The sequence below is a fragment of the Lissotriton helveticus genome, chromosome 6, assembly GCF_964261635.1.
Source record: "Lissotriton helveticus chromosome 6, aLisHel1.1, whole genome shotgun sequence".
In the NCBI taxonomy this organism is placed as follows: Eukaryota; Metazoa; Chordata; class Amphibia; order Caudata; family Salamandridae; genus Lissotriton; species Lissotriton helveticus.
Genome location: NC_136067.1, coordinates 787,595,506 through 787,620,358, shown reverse-complemented (window position 1 = coordinate 787,620,358; position 24,853 = coordinate 787,595,506). Strand labels below are relative to the sequence as shown.

General features: G+C 46.7%; 1 protein-coding gene across 4 annotated transcripts in view; it reads right to left on the bottom strand.

Annotated features, from left to right (window-relative positions):
* Positions 1-24,853, bottom strand: part of HACE1 (HECT domain and ankyrin repeat containing E3 ubiquitin protein ligase 1) — a 302,230-nt gene that overhangs the window by 63,632 nt on the left and 213,745 nt on the right. For all 4 annotated transcript variants that reach the window (XM_078648310.1, XM_078648311.1, XM_078648312.1 and 1 more), the window contains 2 exons: positions 16,500-16,598; positions 13,136-13,206 (listed from right to left, as the gene is read on the bottom strand). In XM_078648310.1, coding sequence (XP_078504436.1) covers positions 13,136-13,206; positions 16,500-16,598 — 170 coding nt within the window. The remainder of the gene's footprint in view (positions 1-13,135; positions 13,207-16,499; positions 16,599-24,853) is intronic.

Sequence of the window (24,853 nt, the reverse complement as noted above, 5' to 3'; positions counted from 1 at the left end):
TCAATGATCCGCATTATTATGTTAATCTCAAAACCACAGGCTCCTCCTGACTTCCCCGCTAAAAAGCTTCTGGCCTGTAAATATTTGAAGAAGTTCCTTTAATTCATTCCAAATATCCCTTGGAGGTCTAAGAATTGACACATACCCTCAGGCCCTACAAGATCATCCACCTTCCTTACCCCCAGTCTTTCCCACTCCCCAAAAGTCACATCCGCAAAAATTACCTGTGGAATTGTGGGGTTTCTGTCTCAATGCAAAATTTGGACCATATACAGATCGTTCTGGGCACCGGACAAACTCTCAAAATTGGACCCATCTACTGCTGGAACTGAAATATTTCAACTGGTACTAGATCATATCTTTTTCAAATGTATTATGCAAAAACCCTTCTGGGCAAATAATTAACATTGGCTTTCACCTGACAGGATGGCTCCTTGGAGGAATGTGTCCAAGGTTAAACTAAGCAGGGCACTTACTGAGTGTCCAGGAACTTCATTAACTTAAAAAGGACCAGGATAAGATCTGTACTTTTATAGCTTAGTGATAAGGAAAGTAACCCTCAGAACCTCAAAAATAAAAAACAAAAAACACATTTATTTTGCAAACAATGGGTCCCTACATACATGGACTACATACCCCAGGCCATACCACGTCATGGTGGGTTTACTCTGCTGCCAAAGGCCACTTGGAGGAGTGGGCAAAGATAATGGGCATTCGAACCAAGGGTTAACCATATTGGATGTCTGGGACTGATCCTGGGATCTGTGGACTGCGAAAAGACTCAAATGGGAGGCAGAATCTCTTGCATGGGGTCCACAGACCTCGGATAACAAGTTAATGGACTTTATAGTTAAGAAAAAGGGCTATTAAAATGTGGTGATACATTACACTGGCCTTATATAGGAAATTCCTCGCCTCAGCTTTGCATTTGCAGTTTACCTTTATAATAATCTCAGCATAATAAAAATGTACGGGCTCCGCAGACTCTCCCAAATATTTGCTCAATTAAAACCAGACGTCTTGGGGGGCGTGGCTAGCAGCCGATGAAGGGACAGGCTCCGTGATTGAGGCGGCCTCTCCTACAATCCGACCAGTAATCCGATAAAATCCAGAGCTCTGAGACAGAGACCCGAACCCCAGGACCGAGCGGTCCAAAAGGCGGCAACCCAGAGGAAAAGCCGAAGGCGGGAAGGCAAGTTTTGGCGACATCCCGTAGCGGCCTGCGAGGTGCAGAGAGACCGGGGAGTGTCCTCACGGGAGAGCCCGGCAGGAAGTGGTGCCGATCCAGAGACACCACACCGGAAGTGGCCGACCAATGCCGGGATCGCAGACGAGGCGACAGCACCCAGAGCTGTAGAGACGGGAGCCAAGTGGGAGGCAGCGGCTGCACCACCGTGGACTGACACGAGCCGAACTGCGCGACTATCGGGAGCGGCTGAGGCGGACGAAGGTGAGGAGGGTGGCCGCCATATTGTCCAGACGGAACAGAGCGGGATATAGACGGAGCCGACCATCGGCTGGAGAACTAAGGAGCCAAAATTAAACACTGGAACGAGGAGGGGCAGTGGTTACGGGTGGCGGTCGTTGGTAACTGAGACTCGGACTTTGACCGTGACGCAGGCCCCACCGTTTCGCCCCCCGCCGCCATCGGCGATCCTGAGCGCACGGCGAGCTCCGAGGACAGCAAACGTATAGACTGGGGCAGCAACGGAGTGAGAGCCTGCACGGACCTACGGAGACAGCGCATAACAACTGGCCCCCCCTGGGGCCCGACCCTGGGTTACTACCCTATGGTGGCGGAGGGCCGCGGCGGCCACTGACTCCAACCGCACAGCCCTCCAAAAAAGGTGTTATTGGGGACGCGGTGTTGCAAATCGCCCGCATTAAAAGCAGCAGACGTCCCACGGTGATCCAACGGCGGGGGACAGCCTCACGACGCACAGACTAGGCGCGTTACACAGTGGAAGAGACTGCGGATCCCCACCTAGTTCCTTCGGAGGACCGACTACTATCCGACCGGCCACATCAGTCCCGCTCCTAATGCCAAGAGCACAAAACGCACTATAGACCCCTACTGCCTACGGAACTCACCTGAAGCTTCGCAGAAGCTGGTAGCCCCACAATTGTCCTATGCACAGGCAACCACGGCTGAACTGACGACCACGACCACGAACCAGGGGTGATAACAACATTAGTGACACGTCACCGCGACCGAGTGGGGACAACGCAACCTCCCGCTCCAGTACTGACCTCACACAGAGCCACACGCACTGCACCTGCAGGGGTTGACTACACCCTCGACACCCGGCGGGCTGGAAGAAGGTGACAGGATACCAGTGTGCGTGGGTTGCCGACAACACACTGAAACAGGGCCCACACGCTAAAAGATAGCTCTAGCGGCGGAAGGTGCCTGCAGAGGACTCTATAACAATGGCGGCCGAGGCCCAAAGAGTGGCACCACACAGACCCGCATCGACAAATATGCGTGTGACAAGACCACGTCCTCCCCGAAGGATGGGAAAACGCCGGCCGGCAAATCCGGAGATGGAACAGTGAGCAAAGGGGCGACGCTGGACGATGTGATGCAAGCATTGACGCAGGTGCAGGCAACTGTAGGATCAATCTCCACTGAAATTACGCTGATCAGAGCAGACTTTCATAAAATGTCGGAAAAGGTCAATACGATGGAGATTGTGACGAAATCGTTGGTGGAAGATATATCTGAGCTGCAGACGGCGGTGGAACGGATGTCCGCTGAGAATAAAGCGTTGAAAGAACGGCTGGATGATCAAGAAGGACGCTCCAGACGTAACAACGTCCGCATACTTGGAGTGCCGGAGTCTGAGGGGTCGAGGGCAATGGACCTCTATGTGGAGGAGCTGATTAAAAATGAACTGAAACCAAAGGGTCTGTCCACATTCTTCTCCGTAGAAAGGGCACACCGTGTTCCGGGAGGACAACCAAAACCGGGAGCTGCTCCGCGACCCATTATTGCCCGACTGTTCAACTTCCGTGATAGGGACGCGATCCTTCAGGCAGCGCGAACATCCCCTCCAGTCAAAATACAGAACGCCGCGCTGGCTTTCTTCCTGGACTATACGGCGGAAGTCGCACTTCTTCGAAGTGAAGAAAGAGCTCAGGACAAGAGAGATTCCATACTCGATGCTCTTTCCAGCCAGGCTACGTATTGTGGCGGATGATAGGACATGGTTCTTTGACATCTCGGAGCTTGCACGGGACTGGCTGGAGGGGTTGAGACCGGCTAAGCCACCACGCAGATCTAACAGAACGCAGAAACATCGAGACAATGGCCACCGTCCGAGCTCCCAAGCATCAGGAGGCGAGATGGGGGAACATTCACCACTGAGAGAAATTGAGGGCGACGAGGAAGCCAAGGAACAATAACTTGCCGACTCGAGCAATGCAACTTTAATGTACGGCCTGCCTGACGGACTGCCAATGGACACTGGGCAGATGGCCTCCGAGGAGATGACGAGAGGCCGCCGACTCCGGAGATTCCTTTACCCCAGCGCGCAAGTACACTGTATTGGGGATGGGTCAAGCACTCTGCTAAGTTGGGGGGCGGGCAGTTCTAAGTCCATACAGCAGGGGGGAGTTCGGGGAAGGATTGTTTTCAACCTTTTAGATAGTTTGATTAGCGAGGGTAACTGTTTGACTCATGACATCACGCCACGCCACGAGAATATCACTGTGGGGAATCACAAGCTGGTAGAACTGACACACGTAAGCACGACTACATCACCTACATCTAACTCACCACGGGTAGGACGCCACATTCCAGGCGAAGAGGGATGGGTTCACCCCCCGGGAGGTTCATTCATAGAGGGATGGCTGCACTCATTCCAACGGCATAATGATGGCCCCAGGACGGAATAACACCTTAGGCGAAGTGGACCGGACGGCCCCGGTGGTGCCGCTACAGATCATGTCTTGGAACGTCAGAGGGTTGGGGGACAAGATAAAAAGAGGACTGGTACTTCAGGGCATCAAGAGACTGGGCCCGGCCTTGGTACTTCAAGAAACACACTTAGCGGGCACTGCTCGACGGGCGTTGGACAGACGGGGGTATCAAATGATAGCTCATGCTGAGTTCAATTCCGGCTCACGCGGAACAGGTATCTTGTTACGAAAGTCCTCACAATTTATACCCCAGTCCACCAAGGTAGACGAGCAGGGCCGCTTTGTTGCTGTACACGGACAATGGGAGGGTAGGCCGCTAACCGTGGTATCGGTTTATGTCCCTCCGGCATTACATGCTGTGGCATTGCCGGACCTCGGCAGGTTCCTACTAGAACTTCCGGAAGGCGATTTAATTGTAGGGGGAGATTTCAATGCAGTCATATACAACACACGTGATAGGTTCCCCGCACGATCGCAAATGGATGGCACCAATAGATTCAGCGGCTTTTTGGAGGCACAGGGCTTGGTCGATATCTGGCGTCAGAAACACCCGGAAGAGCAGCAATACACCTATTATTCCGCGACACACAATAGCCTGTCAAGAATTGATTATTTCCTCACACTAGGCAATGGTCTGCTCACTATAGATGACGTTCAGATAAAACCGAGGGGCATCTCGGACCACTCACCACTAACTCTGTCCCTGTCCAGTCATGAGAAGACCCGCAGGAGGATATATCAGATATATCCAGGGTATTTAAAGGTACCATCGATTGGTAAAGACCTAAAGACGGCTACCCGTCATTACTTTGAAGAAAATCTAGCCTCAGTGGACTCCCCCTCAATCCTCTGGGAAGCCTACAAAACAGTCCTCAGGGGACAAGCCATTTCCGCGATAACAGAATATAAGCGTGCTCAAAGGAGGGAGTTGGTAGAGCTTGAACTGGAGCTTGGCAGGGCAAACGCATCACACATGGCAAACCCAACGAACGACACACTGCACTCCCTACAACTGTGCCAGCGCCTTCACGATGACCACTTGAGACGCCAGACGACGGCGGACATTGCAGCAACCACACCTAGGGTATATGACATAGGGGATAAGGCGAGTAAACTCCTGGCATGGCTAGACAAGAAAAAGGGGGGCAGCAGATGTATCCTAAATTTAAAGGATATACACGGGGAGTCACACACACGGCCTGAGGAGATAGTAGACATACTGGCCGACCACTTCCGGGAGGTATACACCCCGAAAATAGAGGTAAATGAAGTCACAGCTTTGGCGGCCCTTCGTGACATACAAACACCAACACTGACGGCTGAGGCGGTAAATGACCTCGACTCTGATTTGTCGACTGAAGAGATTCAGTTGGCTATCAGCGCGACTCGATCGGGGAAAGCTTTGGGCCCGAACGGGATACCCATTGAGTGGTTTAAAACGATGTCTGAATCCCTGAGTGCACCTCTTTTACGGATGTACACAGAAAGTAGGGAGAAGGGGATATTGCCCATTGACCAACGGATGGCGACCATTGTGGCTATACCGAAGCCAGGCAAACCACCTAGCGAATGTACGTCCTACCGGCCCATATCGCTCCTCAATGCAGAAGCGAAAATCCTTGCGAAACTGTTAGCGAACAGGCTGCTGCCATACCTGCAGCAGCTGATACATCCAGATCAGTCGGGCTTTATGCCACATAGAAGTACGGCGCTGAACCTCCGGAGGGTACATGGGGTGCTGGTGAAAGCACCGTCACTGGAGGAACTGGCAGCAATACTGTCACTTGATGCCAAAATGGCATTCGATATGGTGGAATGGCACTACCTGTTTGCGGTACTGACCCGCATGGGGTTCGGTCCCAACTTTATTTCCTGGGTAAAATTACTATACACTGATCCCATGACGCGAGTAGTGGCGAACGGACACATATCTCGCGAGATCCGCCTGGCAAGGGGGACCAGACAGGGCTGCCCACTGTCGCCCATCTTGTTTGCGCTGGTACTGGAGCCACTGGCGATTACCATCAGAACAACGCCACTGCTCCAGGGAATACGCTGGAATGACGACTGGGAAGACAGGGTGTCTTTATATGCAGATGATATGCTGATTTACCTGACAGACCTGGAGAGAGGTATCCTGAATCTTCTAGCAGTGTGTGACGCGCACAGTCAAGCGTCGGGCTACACTGTCAATTGGGCGAAGTCGATAATTTTTGTACTGAAGGGCTCCCCCCTGTGCTTCCTGACACCTGCCCTCTGGCAGTGGCCACCACGTCCTTCAAATACTTAGGTATATACATCACTCAGGACTCTGCGGTGTTTTTCGAGTCCAACCTCCTGCCTCCCCTCACACGATTGCGTAATGATGTGAAGCACTGGCGGGGGCTTCCACTGACTCTACTGGGCAGGGCAGCCCTGTTCAAAATGATGGCATTGCCTCGTTTCCTCTACATACTCGAAAACACACCACTTCTAATACTTCAGAGTTACTTTCAAAAAGTGACGGCGGTAATGTCGGGTTTACTGTGGAATGATCGCCCAGCACGCATAGCACATATACAATTGAACAGGGGCTGGTATGATGGCGGGATTGCTGTGCCAAATATGCAATTGTATTATTGGGCGGCGCAGCTTAAAATTATTAATCAATGGCTTCACGCCCCACAGACCGACCCGGCATTCATGGCTGATAGGGCTCAACTAGGCGTGCATAGCTTACTGACACCGCTATATCATAAAGGAGCCGCTGGAAAACTTACAGGACCCACCAAACATGTAGTAACACTGTGGTATAGGGCACAGGCGAGACTTAAGTGGGGAGGAGTTATAACGAAAATGACCCCATTATGGGATGCGAAAGTGCTGGAACACCTAAGACGTACTAAAGGCTTCACCCGATAGGATGATATAGGGATTTCGACAGTTGGGGACATGTGGTCGGGAGAAGGGTTGGTCCCATTCTCATATCTCCAACAACACCACGAGATGGGTCCCACAGAAAGATTTTGATACATCCAAATCACACAAGCTCTGCAGGCAGCTATCCCACCAGGGACACACATCCCGGAATCCTCACCACTTGAGGATCGCCTACTTACGGACTTTATGCAGGAAGGCGCGACTTCCCTGACGTACCGGAAATTACTGAATAACTTGCCCGATGCGCTGGGGAAGTTGCGGGAGAAGTGGGTGGAGGATGTGGGAGCCTTGGATGACACAGAGTGGAATGCAGCATTGGCGTCGCCACGGGAGGCTGGCGTATCGGCTAGGTTCCGTCTGATACAATTGAAAATCCTACATAGGATATACTATACACGAACCATACTGCACAAACTGCAGAGGGCAGACCATCCAAACTGTCTCAGGGGATGCGGAGAACAGGGTACCTTCATACATACAATTTGGGGTTGCCCGGCCATCGAGGGTTACTGGCAGCAGGTGATGCGCACCGTTTCACAGACATTAGAAATCTCACTGAGCCCCGAGTGTGCTTATTGAACATATGGGGGCCTAATGATCTATCATACCACGGACGGCTGTGGACGACGATAGGCCTCATGACAGCCAAACGTGACATCGCGCAGAAGTGGGGGGCGGCAGAGCTTCCTACGTTGGCGCAATGGTGCAGAAATGTAGACGCACTTATGGTAACAGAAAGGGCGGTATACAAAACAAGAGCCAACCCACGCAAGTGGAACAAAATCTGGCAGCCGTGGAATACATACAGGGGGGACATTTGTGACCCATTATCAGAGGACGAAGTGGATAGCTCTGAGGATGAGACAGAGGAGGGCTAATTGATTGCCGTAACTAACCGGGGATATTGTTGGAACTTTAAGATGACTTGATCACTTTTCAGATTAGGATTGTGGACCTTCCGGTGGGGATTAGGTGCCCTTATCACACACTAATGTGATGCCTAGCAGGATCAACTGAAAGATCTGTGAAACAAGGAAAGCAGTGTGTTATTTTACTGAGTCACAAGTTGAGTTGTTGTTAATATAAAACAGAAAAGCAAGATGATAACAAATGTATGTAATAAAATGAATCACAGCCCGATAAGTATTAATACCCGCAGAGTCTGTGAACCATCTAACAGTAACAGCCGGCCTCAGGGTTATAGGCGCAAATATGTATGTTGTTGGAACTTCAATAAAATCTTGCATTTAAAAAAAATAAAAAATAAAACACCCAGAAGTCTTGCCCTCAAAAATATATCTGCATCATCTGAACATCTGGTTTGGAATCTTCAGACTTTTGGGAAGAGTCTACAGTTTACTCATACAACAGTCGTTTTAAATATACATTACCACATTTACTGTACTATGTAATTTGACAGTAGGTGCAGCCTAGGCAGAGATTGGTGCTTACATAGTGCAAGCCTTGTGGACAACTTCAAATAGATGGACAAAGGCCACGCACAGTAAGGGTTAACCATACAATGGGTTAGAGACAGAGTCAATCAAATCAATCAATCAAAAATAGCTTTATTCAATTGTTGAATAGCAATCATAAAAGCATACAATTAAAATGACCACATTTCATGACATATTATAAAATCACAATATTTAAAAGGAAGATATATTAGAAATATGTACAACATTTCATTGTTAACTGGTTTCAACTCAGGCCATCATCACTATACATAAAGTGCAACCACATAACTATGCTTTTTCTCAAATATACCACTATTTTCAGGAAGATCATCATTTTTAAAACGCCTCTTTCATTGTCTAAATATTGTAAACATAACAAGGCTGGACGACATTGGCGCAATCCCATCTGTTTAAAAAAAAGGCACCAATATCCCGCGCCTAACAGTAGCATAAAATGTACAAAATAGAATAACATGAATCGTGGTTTGTGGGGACACATCATCACAGGGGCAAGGCTGGAGGTCTCGCGACCAGTCATTAATAGCTGGGAAGCTAACTAATCTGTGGAAGATTCCCAGCCTAAACCGAGTTAATACAAATCTGTCATAATTGCCAGGAACAAAATTCAAATAGGGTTGAATATTAAAAGTGGTTAATAACAATTGATGTTGCAGGACAGATGGTTTTAAGATCTCTGTTGTCATTCTTAGCGTGTCCAGCAAAGTCAAGCCCTCTTTTCTCAGGTCTTTTCTGGATACTGCCGAGATAATAAGAGGTTTGGAAAAATACTCTGGTTTACCAAGATCCATACAAAACTTATACACATATCTCAACCAGAGAATCCTCATTGCTCCTTCCAATTTCAAAATATCTGACAGGATATCCCTATTCAGCTTTGTTTCCTCTTTTGTCCACAGCCTATGCCATAATAGCACGGGCTCAAGCTTAATTAAGTCAGATATGAATGGAAGGCCTAATTCTGCATGGCAGATATACCCTGAGGTACTGTTGAGAACAGCTAAAATATATTTTAGAAAACAGTTTTCAACTACCTGGATGGGTGTAGAGTCGGCAAATCCCCATACCCCGCTCCCATAAATAGCAGCAGATACACATTTTGCTTTATAGATTTTAATTACCTCAACAGGTGGTCTTAATTTTTTGGCAAAAGTGGTGAGGGCAGAAGTAGAGCGTAACATCGCCTACTTCTTTGCTGCTACCGCTTGGGCCCAGGACTCATTCTGTGCATACAATATGCCTAAATAAGAAAATAGTTTGGTTGCCTCAAGCTTCTGTCCTGCAATAAAAACAGCCCTATTAACCTTAAAACCCTTGCCACAGCGCATAATGAATGTTTTAGAAGAGTTCAACCTTAATCCGAAGTCTTTCATGAAAAGGGTGAAACTATCCACCACGCGCTGTAGATCCACTTGGGTACGAGACATCAGCACGGCATCGTCTGCATACAAAAGAGCCGGAATTGGACGGCCTGATACATTCGGGGAGTCTAAACTATCTCTACACAGGGCCGCCTCCAGACCATTTATATACAGATTAAAAAGGAATGGGGCCAGGACACATCCCTGCCTGACTCCACTCCACCCTTCAGGCCGTAACGGACCCGAGCAGACGCGTCACTATAAAAACGTTTAAGAAAATAAATAATTTTTTCATCAACCCCTAAGTGTCATAGCAGACTCCATAACTTAGAGTGGACCACGCAGTCAAAAGCAGAGTCTAAATGCCAGGCCTCAGGGTCAAACTCCGTTGTGCACAGCTGAAGACCATCTGCAGTGGCAGCATGAGAGGTTGGGTGCTGGGACTACTGCCGATCCTTGCTGCGTAAAGTTGCCACTGAGCACTGGGGCTGGCTACAAATCATTCCCTGTGGCCAATCCCTGCTGCTCACGCCAAAGGCCATAATCAGAGGGTATGGTTGCCTGAGGGTTGGGCAAGGGTCTGGCTGGCAGTCCAGGACCCACATCCAATCGCCATTGTGCCTGGGTATATGCAATTAGCTGTGCTCAGCAGGGGTTGGCTGCAAGGTAGTTTATGTGCATAGCTAGATGAAGGATATCTAAAAAAAACAAAAAATTCTGGAAAAGACTGGTAGGCTAAACTATGGTTTCTTTTTCTCCTACGATATTAGCATTTCCTTCTTTTTTTTAAGGGAAATTGGTTGGAATAAACACAATTAAAGTGCAGCAATGGTTAGAAACAAACCAAAACAAATCACATTGAAATTAACTAGGGATGGTTAGCTACAAAAACCGCACCTCACACCCTCTAAGGTGATGCTCATAAACTCTGATGACATCCTAAATGGCATTATATGACACACTGGTGAGATCAATTATGACTTCACCCAATGATTCAATTCCCTCTGTTACCCCCTGGTTTAACAGTTTATGTAATTCATCCCTCAATGCCTCCAACATTACGCTGGGAATCCTGCTGACATTTTAAACACAGGACTTAGTGTGGATCAAGACTATAATCTTCCTAAAAATTCCTCCTATATAGGAGCACGATCCCCAACATTAGTCACCAGAATAAATTTGGGACATTGGGATTAAGCGTAATGCCCATATCACTTTGGTAACATCAACCTAAAAGATTGTCTACATCTGGCAACATATATCTTCTCCACGTCTCCCTATTACATAAGTGTATCCTCATCACTGCAATCCCTAAGACCAATTCTGGCACCACCATAGCTCACCAGGCTAGAGTCAGGAGAAGATAACTCAATACTGTTACCTTAAAGTGCTCCTCCAAATTCAAATTACTCACTATCACGTATGGTGACCCCGAGTCTGCCCATACCATTAGTTTGCTACTGTTCAGCACAGTCTCACATTCATGGCAATACACCAGTTGTCCACGGATACGGCGATCCCTTTAACATTCAGCACCACCATCCTCACCTCTTTGGTCACACTATCCACACTTGACACTTTATCACTCCTACACACCCAAAATGGCCTTACTTGCCACATTTTATACACAGGACATTCCACGCATTGCAAGTAGGGCTATTTTACGTGTCACAAGTGTCTCCACAACAGGATAACTCATTCACACGGCTCCCCTACTCCCACTCCTTCTGTCGGACACCAGTCCTTAACTCAACCATTTGGGTTTCCCATCCCTTTCACAATCTCTTCTCCAGGTCCTCTTTCAGTGAAGGGTTCTTCATAAAAAGATATTCCTGGATTCTCTGCTTTTTAGTACACCTCACTCGCTGGTTCCTAATCAAGAAGTTTGTGATGTCACCAAACATGCGCATACATCCATTACCTTTAAACAAGCAACATAGGTCTCAGCTTTGTCTGTGTTTCCTTGTGTCCTACCAAAGAATTTATGATCTTACAACACCACATTGATGAGGCAGCCAAAAGGACCTTCAAGCATTTTCAATGACACCGCATATATATCAAATGTACATGTATATCTAATTGTGACTTCAGTGTTATGCATGTGATGAGTTCTGGTTCTTCAGCAGAAAGTAGCAAGTAAGCCTTTCATCACATTGACATCTTTTTGTCTCTACGTTGACGCAGCAGTGCAACCCCCTGATGCAAAAGCAGAGACTGAATGATACAGCTGCTGGACGTTTGTGCTTTACAATTTATTGGGCAGGAAAGGTAGAAAAAAGAAAGACAGACCACAAGAATATGACCAGGAGCTAGCACCCTCGAGCTGACAGTCAGCAGTGTGGTAGCACTACACAAGAAACAGATTACTTGCATAGTTCAATACAGTCTAGCATCACGTAAGCTTGAATGGTTAGAAAATAGGTGATCAAATTCAAAGTTGAACATGAGGGCCCCAAAACATGTCTTGCCTGCAACCACAAAAAAATCCTTATAACCGCACTGGATGGAAAAATGCCAGGCTGCTCCTCCACATGCCAGGTGTTCAAAACAACTACATGATTCAATATATTAGAAGCTTAGAGACAAAAATGAACAATGAGAACATATTTAAACGGGGGGAGGAGTTGGCCTAATGGCTAGGGCAGTCGACCTCGAATCTGGGGAACTGGATTCGTGTCTCGGCAATGACGCTGAACATCCTGTGATTCTGGGCACATCACCTAATCTCCCCTTGACTAACAAAAATGAATGTGTCCTCATGTAATGCAACTGGTGCTATGTAAAGCGCTCTGATAACCGATTCGGATCAAGTTCGCGCTATATAAAACTGCGTAAAATAAAGTAAGCTTCACAACCACTCCATTTCAAATACGCCACGTTTCGCATATGCTGTTTCAAATCAAAGGTAAGATGGTTTGTATTTCAAAACTAACCGAAAGCTAGGGACTGAAATCCAACGCCCTGGGGCCTGCTTGATCACAAAAAGTGTTTCTTGTGGGTCAGATTGTGATTGCAAGCCAAGCAGAAAAACTGTGAACGCAGACCTCTGAATGCAAACCCATTATCTGATTGAAGGCGTTGGTGTATGAATTCTTAAGATAACTGGGAGAGGATTTGTGTACTTGACCTTCATCTATGACATTTGAAGATGTATCCATCTTTGGTTCGTAACATATGAACAGTAACTATTTGAGAAGTATTTCCGGTTAATTTAAAGTTTGTGAGTTATTTATTCCAGCATCACACTGCTGTTAAATCCAACCAATTTCACCCGTTTGCTATTAACTGTATTAAAAGAGAAAATAACCTATGCACAACTGACACACTGAAATATTTTGTGTTATAAAAATAGTAATTTTGACATTCCTCATATCCCACTAAAGCAACTTCACATAAGTATATCTAAGAATCAGGTACACGGCCATTTAGTCAGAAAGGTGGATACAATTTATTCCTCACCTTCCAGTAACAAACTGTAGCAGCAAAATTCGCTCTTCAGGAGTAATTTCTTGGACAACTTCCCAGAACCACTAGGGAAAAAAAGAGAATGGTATATCATGTTTTAGACTAAAAACAAATGCGAATTAAAAACGATGCGTTCCAGTTTTCTTCCATTTTTGCCCAGGCAACGCAATTTTCTTCACTACTGTTTCAGCAAGTTACATTTTCCTTTGAGCAGAACAGCTGAAAAAGAGACAACTGAAAAAGTTTCTGAGAAAGCTGGTATGTGTAAACACAGTTCAGCAATTCTACCACAACCGCCACATTTTTAGCTCCGAGGTTAGCCAAGACCTTTTGATTTGAAAAAAAAAAAAATATATATATATATATATATATATATATATATATATCACCTCCCGTCTGATCCAAGTCTGAGGCTTCCGGGCGCTCTTCAGGCGGTGCACGCGAAGCACGGCAGGACCCGCCGTGTGTAAATTAATTCCGTTTTCCCTTGTTCAGGGAATTGTTATATATATATATATATATATATATATATATATATATATATATATATATATATATATATACGCACAATATACTTATTTAAAAGGGATTTCAGCCAGCTGTCTTCACCCATTGGACTAATTGCGTGTCATTCATATTTTGCTTCCGCCCACTAAGGAATGGGGCGGGGGGCAACCCACTTCAGCCATTGAATAACTTCACTTTGGGTGACTGCATTTTGCTCTATCAAAAAGAACATACCGCACACAAAGTTAGTTCCCTTCTGTGCCAATGTTTTTGTTCTAATTTATTACTTCGATGTTCTCTTTGTGTTTAGAGTCTGATGTGAAAGCAGGACACTTTATACCAGTAAGCCAGGTGATGGCACAGGCCACATTCCACACTACATAAGCTCCAGTCTCTGGCCAATGCTGTTGTAAATTTCTTTCGAAGAATCCTTTAACTGACTGCCGGTATTTCACAGCATATCAGATTCTGTTCTTTTGAAACTATTCTGTATTGAATTGTTGAAAGATTAAGTATTATACGTGCGAAATATTAAGCAAGGAATTTTTCAAAACATGTTATTCTGGGCTCGATTTTACCAGTGGCTCTGTTAATAAACTTTGCTCAGAAAGAAAACCAGCATTATCGTGTTCAATTTGCATCACTTGCAACACTTTTTTTATTTTCCTGTTTCCTTTCTTCTTTTTGTCTTTCCAACTTTCGTTCTTTCCTTTTTTTGTTAATTATTTTATTCCTTCTTTTTCGTTCCTTCATTCTTTCTTTCCATTTTTTTTCAATCTGTCTTTCTTGCTCTTTTTATGCCTTGCATTTTATGCATTCCTTCTTTGTTTCCTTTTTCTTCTTTCTAGAAATCCTTTTTCTTTTATTACTTGTCTTGCTTCCCTTTTTTAATTCTTTCCTGCCTTCTTTATTCCTTCTTTTCTCCTTTCTTGCTTTCTTTTTCCCTTGCCTTTTTTTCCTTCTTTCCTTTCTTGCTTTCATTCCATTTTTCTATTGTCTTGCTTTCAATTCTTCTATACATCCTTCTACCTTACATTCCTTCTTTCTTTCCTTTCATCTTTCTAGTCTGCCTTATTTCTTTCCTTTATTGTTGTCTTCCTTCTTCATTTCTTGCCATCTTTCTTTTTTTTACCCTGTTTTCATTCTTTGTCTTCTTTTTTTCTTCCCTTCCTTCCTTTTTCTTTCTTTCCCTCTTTATTTCTCAAAGACAAGAAGCCGGCAGTCAATGGCACAACAATGTGCTAATCAAGACCTTATGATTTTACTAAACTTGTGCGATTGGCTTAGTTACTTATAGTTTGTTTTTTTGCCACACTCCATTTGTCTGTGGTTGGGGTCAATCACATTTTTCCTCCAACCCACTCGAGCATGCATAAAGGACAGTGGCTGACTTAACTATGAGACAAAGCAGTTTCCTTCAGTGCCAGGGAATACTATGGTCAAGTGAGCTTTTTGAAGCCCCAAAAATATGTTTGCCTGAAATCAATGTTTTTTTTTTTTAGATTTACATATGTCTGGTATCATTCCAAACAAAGTTTTGCAAAAGTCAAGACTAAGCAAGTATTTCTAAAAGGCTGGTGGACGACGCCAGACCTATTGCCTTTGCCAATGCTTGTTTCTATTGAAGCTGGACATGCATGGACAATGTCTGAAACACTCGCCTTAGCATAAACAGACTTAGCCCCTCAATTGCTTAAATCATTTCTCGCCACTGTACTAAAAGTGGATGTGCAGTAAGGATGACTTATGAAATGAAAAGGTGGGCATACTCTTAGCATGTTCACAAATGTAAGTTTATATACCTTTTTATAAACTGAGCTCAGATGACAACAGTACAAGTAGCTAATGGAGTCACACAGCTCTGACTTAAAAGGATGCTCAAATGTAATTTTAATATAAGCAAACAGATGAAGTGGACGTTCTATTTTCCAAAAAAACAGAAAAAGGTTGGTATTCGGGCAAATAACACTTGAAATATTCAAAATGAGCGGATCTGTGCCCAGCAAACACATGTCAGAGTATCCCTGCCTAATAAATATAAATCCCAAAGTCTTAGGTTTGACATTTCTCATCGCAGCTGTTCACGGTGACATTCTGCAACATCTGAGGAGTTCAGTCATAAGTATAAATCTTCGCTTTACAAAACCCCGTGGGGTCCATGTGGACACGGCCTTGTGTTTCATTTGTCTTTTAGGCTGCGTGGATTAGAGATATCATTATTGACACATTTAGACAAATATAGGGCGCCTTTCGCACATTTAGGCATATCAATTGAGAATTTGGGTGATTACGTCTTCAGAGTATGTTTCTCCGAGTAAGTGATGATATAATTAAGAATTTAAGATAGCTGCCGAGGCGAATAATGGATGCTACAGGCCCCCAATTCAAGAATATAGTATGAAAAAAGTGACAGGGTCCCTCATCAATATTGCTAGACTCAGCCAATGGGGTCATCAAGCCTGACACTGGATTCCATTAACCTGGAACTAGGCCTCCATCTTGAGTAACCTTCAATCATCAATAATAGAAATGCCTAGTTGGGGCAGGAGATAGCCGAAGGTTAATTCCCTATACCACTGACACAAGGTGGCCCAGAACAGCAGCTGCATAAGTGCACAAAACCTGAATACAGAAATCACAGTATAGCCCCAACAACCACATTAAACAGCGAAAAATAAACTCATTTGATTAGAAAATCAAAACAGCTTTATGAAAACACACTGAAAAGAGACGCCAATGCTAATGCTTTCTAAATAGGAACAGCAGTACCACCGACGTTTAAAAGCTTAGCATGGTTGCATTTCCGAAGCGCCTGCTTATTATATTTTATTTTCACCTCTCCAGTTCTTACCTGAATAACCGGGTCATCTCTTTCATAACCGCTGGTATATTCTGTATTCTTCATCCAATCACTCACATCAATTTCTGGCATACCAGAAAGCAGTAGTTCCTTCAAAGATATAAAAAAGGAAATCTTTTTAGCTTGGGGTGCTTTTTTTGTTAACTTTTATTAATGTTAGTTTTATGGATTTTAAAATATGAGATTTGTTTTGTTGGACTGTAATTCCCACAACGAGCTTGTATTTACTAGAGTAATTTTTCTAATGAATTTGCATATTTTTGTTGTATTTCTTATGAATTGTTTTTTACATTGTACCTTTTATGGTTCTGTTGAAAAGAAATAAAGGAAATATGATGAATAACACAATCGTTCACTTGCGAAAATCAGACAAAGCTTGCACATTTTCTCATAAACAAGAATAAAATCAGACAAACTGAGTTTGATACTCAGTTATAAAACATGTATATGGCTTGACAGAAGTCCGTCATCAACCTTTAAGAGTACAAATGAAGATTCAGGTTTATTGAACTTTTCAGGAAAAATAAGACAGGACATCCAACATTTTGTAACTGTGAGAAGCAGGCTTGGTATGTGGTGTACACTTTTTTAAGTGGGCACCTTGCACCAATGCAGACAACCATTATGTTGATTTTAATGGTCTTAAACAACCTTGGAAAGCTCTCTAAGTGGTAGCTGTGGAGAGCAGCCTTCAGGCTTAGTCCAGAAGGATCGTAAAGCAGCTTGTTTTATCAGAACATAATCTTATAGGTGTAGATTAAGAAAAAAAGAACCACACATTGTATTTATAAAAATATGTATTTATTATAAGACACTCACTAACACATACAGATATCTCCTAGTTGAAGATATACACAGTGCACACAATACTTTTCAATAGAAACAGGTTAGCAGCACGAAATACACCGTGGTCACCAGGGGGAGACCAACCCACATACTAAAATAGTGGTATGCAAACCACGACTCAAGTCAAGACTATACCCAGAAGATGTAGAAGTGCCCGGGACCAAAGAAACAACCCAAGTAACCAGGAGCCCACGGAGGCCGTGTGCAGTGGGAACATGACCTTTGGATCAATGCAAGTCAATCGGTAAGTCGCGGTTGCAATTTTAAAGAAGGACCCTTCCCAGTGGACCCTGAAAAAATCCCGTGGAAGACAGAAGGTTGGAGAGACACCCCACCAGTGGATACTTTAGGAACCAGGATACCTGCACTAGGGAAGCCGGGTGCATAGGTATGAAGAGGTGTCGGAAACCGCAGTCGAACTCAACGGAGGACTGAAGAAAGATGCCAACGCTAGAGAAGGTGAAAGTGTCCGGTGGAACCCAAAGGTGGATTCAAGATGTGAAGAACCTGCAAGCAGAGGGGACAGAGACTATGCCACTCAGGAGTGACCAGGAGGCACGGAAGACGAATGCCCACCGATGTAGAGTGCTGCAGGAGAGCTGACCGTGACCTTGAAACTGCAGCTGAGGACCAGGTGACACTGTGGAAGATCAGGAACCATACAAGAGCTGTCCCATGTCGGATGCCGAGAGTTGAGGGGGTCGGTGTCTGGCGGGAGCACCAACAAGCCTTGTAAACTGCAACCAACGTGGAAGTTGAAGAAGGTACAATGTCAGGACCAGCAAGATCCAGGAGACTCACCACAAGCAGGGGAGTCAGGGCAGGCCCAAAGCAATCAGGGGAGTCCAATGAATTCAAAGATGACCTTCAAGAGGACCCGCAGGCCGGAGGCACTGGAGTCGCAAGAGGCCCTCAAGCAGCTAACCAAAGATGCAGGCCCACGGTGCAAGTGATGCGTTGAGGACGAATATCTTAGTCACTGGAGATGCGTGAGGTTGGGGCTACTTGGAGCCCGAAGGTCTTGAGGGAAGAAGCCAACAAGCCTTTGCAACTGCAAGTCAAAACGGTGCACAGGGGTTCGGTTCATACAGCTCCGACGAGGGATACTGGCCTCAAACTTGGTGAAAGGACAGGGCAGGCCTTGGGTGATGTGAGGAACCACCACCACTGTTGCTGAGCCTTTTGGAGTCCGTGGGAACCCAGGATCAGCAGACCGGTCAGCTTAGTTGGGGTGCCTGCAGATGCAGGGAAGGGACTCTTTTACTTCAAGGGAGATTCCTTCAGGTGTCTTGGATGTCCATGGGCCTTGGAAGGTTCCTGTATGGTGCACAGGCACGGACATTGCAGCAGATGAGCAGGGCAACGAAATCAGGAGCAGAAGGAGTCCTCCGTGTTGCAGCCTTGATGCCCAGAGCAAAGTCCAGAGTGCCTAGACAGTTGAATAAGAAGTGGTGTCTGAAATGAATCTTGTCCCACGAAGAATCTAGGGACCTACCCACAGGTAAGCCCTTAAATACCCTAAGGAAAGGGTTGAGACAATTCAGGGGTCCCTGCCTAAGGAGAGGCTGGACAAGGGGGAGAACACTCCCCTGTCTTTTGTCCAGTTTTGTGCCAGCGAGGAAGCAAACAGCTCCCTGAACTGGTTTGAACTAATTTATGCATGGAGAGCACCAAGTGTGCCCTGCACGCAGACTATGTGGCATTGGTAAGCGCCCCCATCCGGCCCCAATACACTAAGACTGGTCTAGTAGGTGGTCACACCTCCCTGTGACAGGATACCTATTGTTCTGCCTTCTCCTCCTCTCCGAGCTTGGATCACCAGCAGGAGGACAGAAACGTGTCTCTGGCCAGCAGCGGCTCTAGCTTGCTGTCCGGGTCTGGAAGACTGGTTCCCGGCACAGAGGGCCTCCCAAAGGAGCTTTACGGTGCATGGAATCATACCTCTCACACCGTTTACAGTGTGGGGTGGGGGTATGATTCCAACATGTTTGATACCAAACATGATAGGATTTGTTACATCCAATTTTGAGATGGTCATCGAGTAATGATGCAGTGCCCCTCTATATGTTATATGGCTGTCTTACTATCAACCCAGGAGAATGGACTCCGTAGGATGTAGATGTGTCCTGCTCATGCAAGTGCACCTTAATTAATTAATTGTGGGTTTCTAAAGCGCTAGAATCGACTCCCAAAGGAGTATCTCTGCGCTGTAGACCGCTGGGGCACCTGTCCTGGCTTTCCGTGTGAGATGGTCCCAACTGGGTATCTCCAAGGTGAAACCAGGCATCCCTGGCGTATGTGGGGGGCCGTTGTGGAGATGAGGCAAGCTAATGCCCAGAGTTGCCGAGTGTGATTCCTGGTTAGAGTAGGCACCGAGGCGAGAATTATCGAGTCCGCTGACCGTGGTCCACGACCCTGCCGCGTCGGGGATAGAACTCTGGTCGTCCTCTGCTTCCGGGTCTGCCGCCTCTAACCAGTGAGCCACACCTTCAAGTTCAAGTTCAAGTTCAAGAGTTTGTATAGCGCACTACTCACCCAGAGGGTCTCAAGGCGCTTGGGGAGGGGTTTAATTATTTATCGAATAGCCAGGTTTTAAGTTCTTTTCTGAAGGAGATGTGGTGCTGTGTCAGGCGGAGGTGAGTGGGGAGTGAGTTCCAGGTCTTGGCCGCCAAGTAGGAGAAGGATCTACCTCCCATGGTGGATCTTTGGATACGCGTAACTGCGGCGAGGCCTTGATTGGAGGATCTCAGTTGGCGGGTGGGTGTGTGGAAGGATAGTCGAGTGTTGAGGCATTCGGGTCCTAGTTTGTAGAGGGCCTTGTGTGCGTGGGTGAGGAGACGGAATGTTATTCTCTTATTGACGGGAAGCCAGTGGAGGTCTTTCAGGTGGCCGGTAATGTGATCTTGGCGAGGGATGTCCAAAATGAGTCTCGCCGAAGCGTTTTGGATGCGTTGGAGTTTTTTCAGTAATTTGGCTGTAATTCCGGCGTAGAGGGTGTTTCCGTAGTCTAGTCGACTCGTAACCAGTGCGTGGGTGACAGTCTTTCTTGTCTCGGTGGGGATCCAATGGAAGATTTTTTTGAGCATACGAAGAACGTTGAAGCAGGAGGATGAGACGGCGTTGACTTGTCTGGTCATCGAGAGGGAGGAGTCTAGGATGAAGCCTAGGTTACGTGCGTGGTCTGTGGGTGTGGGTGCAGAGCCCAGCTCCGAAGGCCACCATGAGTCGTCCCAGGCAGAGGGGGATGCTCCTAGGATGAGCACTTCCGTTTTGTCTGAGTTAAGTTTTAGACGGCTGTTTTTCATCCATATGGCTACTTCTTTCACGCCTTCGTGAAGATTGGTTTTGGCGGTGTTGGGGTCTTTGGTGAGGGAAAGGATCAGCTGGGTGTCGTCAGCGTAGGAGATGATGTTGAGGTTGTGTTGGCGCGCGATGGAAGCGAGTGGACTCATGTCAACATTGAAGAGGGTGGGGCTGAGTGATGATCCTTGTGGTACACCGCAGAGGACTTCGGTGGCTTTTGATTTGACTGGGGGAAGTTGGACTTTCTGAGTTCTCCCAGCTAGGAACAAGATGATCCAGTCCAAGGCTTTTCCTTTTATGCCGATGTTGCTGAGGCGTTGTATGAGGGTGCTGTGACAGACAGTGTCGAAGGCGGCGGAGAGGTCGAGTAGAATGAGGGCCACTGTTTCTCTGTTGTCCAGTAGTGTTCGGATGTCGTCTGTTGCTGCGATGAGGGCGGTTTTGGTGCTGTGTTTGGCTCGAAAGCCGGACTGTGAGGGGTCAAGGAAGTTGTTGGATTCGAGGAAGGCAGCGAGTTGGCTATTGACGGCTTTCTCAATGACTTTGGCCGGGAATGGGAGGAGGGATATGGGGCGGTAGTTTTTAAGTTCAGAGGGGTCTGCTGTGGGTTTCTTCAGGAGGGCGCTGACTTCGGCATGTTTCCAACTTTCTGGGAAGGTAGCAGAGTTGAAGGAGCAATTGATGACATCACGGAGATGGGGTGCGATGATGGAGTCTGCTTTGTTGTAGATGTGGTGGGGACATGGGTCGGTTGGCGAGCCAGAGTGGATGGAATTCATTAGGCGGATGGTGTCTTCAGTGGTGATTGGGTTCCAGGCGCTGAGGTTGTTAGAGGGCGGTTTAGGTTCTGAGGGGTGTGGAGAGGATTGTTTGTTGGAACTGTTTTCGAAGCTGTTATGTATGTCGGCAATTTTGTTGTAGAAGAAGGAGGATAACGAGTCGCAGAGGTCTTGGGAGGGAGTGATGTCGTTTGAGGCTGCGGTGGGGTTGGTGAATTCTTTGATGATGTTGAATAGTTCCTTGCTGTTATGGGCGTTGTTGTCGAGTCGATTCTTGAATGATGATTTCTTGGTGGCTCGAATCAGCTGGTGGTGTATGCGGGTGGCTGACTTGAAGGTGGTCATGTTGTCGGTGGTTGGGTTCTTTCTCCATGTTTTCTCGAGAGTACGGCAAAGCTTCTTGGATTTCTTAAGGTCATCGTTGAACCAGGGGGCTTTTTTGTTGTTTTGTTTGGTGTGATGGTTTTTCAGGGGTGCTAATTCGTCAGCGCTGTGAGTGATCCATTGTTTGAATTTGATGGCAGCTTGGTTTGGGTCCGATGAGAGGGCGGGTGGGTTCTGGTTGAGCGATGTGAGGAGTTGGTCGGTGGTGATTTTGTTCCATTTTCTCCGGGGGATAGGTTGAGGGGGGTTGTAGGTTGAGGTGGTTTTGTAGCTGAAGTGAACACAACAGTGGTCCGTCCAATGGAGAGCTGTGGTGTGATCGAAGGAGATATGTTTGCTGGAGGTGAAGATTGGGTCGAGCGTATGTCCGGCTACATGGGTGGGGGTGTTAACAAGTTGTTTGAGGCCGAGATTGGCCAGGTTGTCAAGAAGGGTGGTGGTGTTGCTGTCGTTTTTCTTTTCCAGGTGGAAGTTGAGGTCTCCTAGTAGAATGTAGTTCTCGGAGGCGAGGGCATGTGGACCGATGAAGTCAGTGATGTCTTCGCTGAATTGTTTACGGGTTCCTGGAGGCCTGTAGATGAGGGTGCCTCTGAGTGTGGTCCTAGGGTCGGTGTGGATCTGGAAGTGGAGGTGTTCGGCGGTTGTAAGGTTATTGTCGGAGCTGGTCGTGATGCGGATGGAGTTCTTATGGACGATGGCGATGCCTCCTCCTGTTTGGACGGTGCGGTCTTTTCGGATGATCTTGTAATTGTGCGGGATGGCAATGGCGATGTCGGGTGTTGATGATGCGTTCATCCATGTTTCCGTAAGGAAGGCGACGTCCGGTGATGTAGTGTCGAGTAGATCCCAGAGTTCGGTGGCGTGTCTGTGGACCGAGCGGGTGTTCAGCAGGATGTACTTCAGGTGGTTAGAGTCGGAGCTGTGTTTGGGGTTAGTGGATGTGGTGTGGGTCTTAACGCTGATAAATTTGCAGGAGCGGCAGGCGAAGGGACCGTGGGTACGTCCCGGGGCAGCCTCGTAGCATTGTGGTGTGTGTCCGGGGTTAAGGGCGAGGAGAGTTGCGGCGTCATACCTAAAGCGAGTGGGGTGGGTATGGCGGGGACCAGGCGGTCTGGCGCTGGGCGCGGTCCAGGCGCGGAAGGGCGTAGACGGGCTTACCTTTGGCGCGCCTTCAGCGCGCATGGGGCGCGACCGCTGCGCGTAAAAGCATCTGACATATGGGAATAGTGGAGGGGGGCGGAGCGAGGGGCTCTCACATGGGAGGCGGGGGCGGGGTGGAGGGACTGGCTCAGATAAACAAAATGGAAGCACAAACAAAGAGAAACAGGACGATATTGGGGCACAGTCGGAGTAACGCTGTGGAATGGGCAGTGGAAATCAGGCGAATCAGGCACAAATGCAGCAACAGGCAATGCGAGCAGTACCCAAATGGAAATTAAACCAGTGAGCAGTATAGCGCTACGGTAACAGGCAGCAATGAGCAGTATAGCGCTACGATACCAGGCAGCAGTGATCAGTATAGCGCTACGATCCCAAGCAGCAGATCCCAGGCAGCAGAGAGCAGAGAGCAGAGCAGTAAGTCGGGAGGGTCAGGGAGCGTGAGGAGCGACGACCGCTTCCGAGGAAGGTAGGGTGTTACACAGGCAGCAATGGCAGGCCTGTAGTTACAAACGAGTGGCCTCCCATGGGTGGCATAATACATGCTTCAGCCCATGGGGGACCCTAGGTGTACCTATGCCCTTAGTACCAAATACTAGGGACTGATAAGGTTACACCAGTGTCCAATCTGGGAAGTACCCAAGTAATTACCAAACCAATTTAGGGGAGAAAGCACAGAGACTGGGGTCCTTATTAGCAGGATCCCAGTCAGACTAGTCAGAAACAGCATTACATGAAGCAAAAAGTGGGGGGAACCATAGAAGCAGATCCTACTTTCCAACAGTATCCATTATATTTCCCGGTTTCCAGCAATTCAAATTAAATACATATAAAGCTTCTGCATCTAATTTTCCCAAAAGTAAACTTTATACACTGATTTAGCGAAATTCTACTGTTATATTCAGAGGAACAAGTTTTATTGTGCAAGCAACATTATTTCACCTAAAGAAGTCTCGCAGTGGTACTGGAGTCTGTTAGAAGAGATAGATGGAGAATTTATCCTCCCGGAACAGCTATGGGGCATAGAATGTGGGGCCCAGAGTATTGAAATCTGGCAGAAATCCTGCACCCTGCTATATAAATGTGTTAAACCGGCATGGCTTAGGCGCAACCATTTTTTTACGATACATCGAGCCTATTTTACCCCCTTAAAACTGTCTAAATTCGTTCCAGGGAAAAAATGCAATAAATGCAATTACATCGCAGCTTCAGACATTCACATGTTTATAGACTGCCCCAACCTATTGCAGTTCTGGAATGAGGTTAAAGCGACCCTGGATTCGATTCTTAACATCTCGATTTCTCTAACACTCCCCCTGGTTATTTTCGGATGGGACAACAGTATAAAGGGCCATGCAAGGACATTTCTGTTTTACGCAATACTACTTGCAAGAAGAGAGATATGCAAGGTTTGGATAGAAAAAACACCACCAACACATGCAAACTGGTTAACATCTTTGTATACAACCTCTAAGACTGACATGTTGAGATCAGGTGGCTCACGTAACCGGGCGTTTTGGAACTATTTGGTTCAGTGGAAGCAATAGCCGGGGTTTTTTTTTTTTTTTTTTTTTTTTTTTCCCCGGTCCAATGATTATGCCTTAGTAACTCCAAGAACTAGGCCCCCTTCGGTTGGCTCCAAGGCTAGTTCAACTGGTGTAACACCAAGGTTGGAGTCACACCCCGTCCTCTCTTCAGGCCATCCCTGCCGAGGGCAACCAACCGCATTATCAGGGGCAGCAGGAGGCCTGCACTCTGAGTAATAAATGCTTGGCAATTGGAGGCTGAATAAGAGGAGGATCAGGCAAATGAGGATAAAAAAAAACAAAAAAAAAAAAAAAAAAAAACATTATTTCACCTAGATCAAATTTAGTC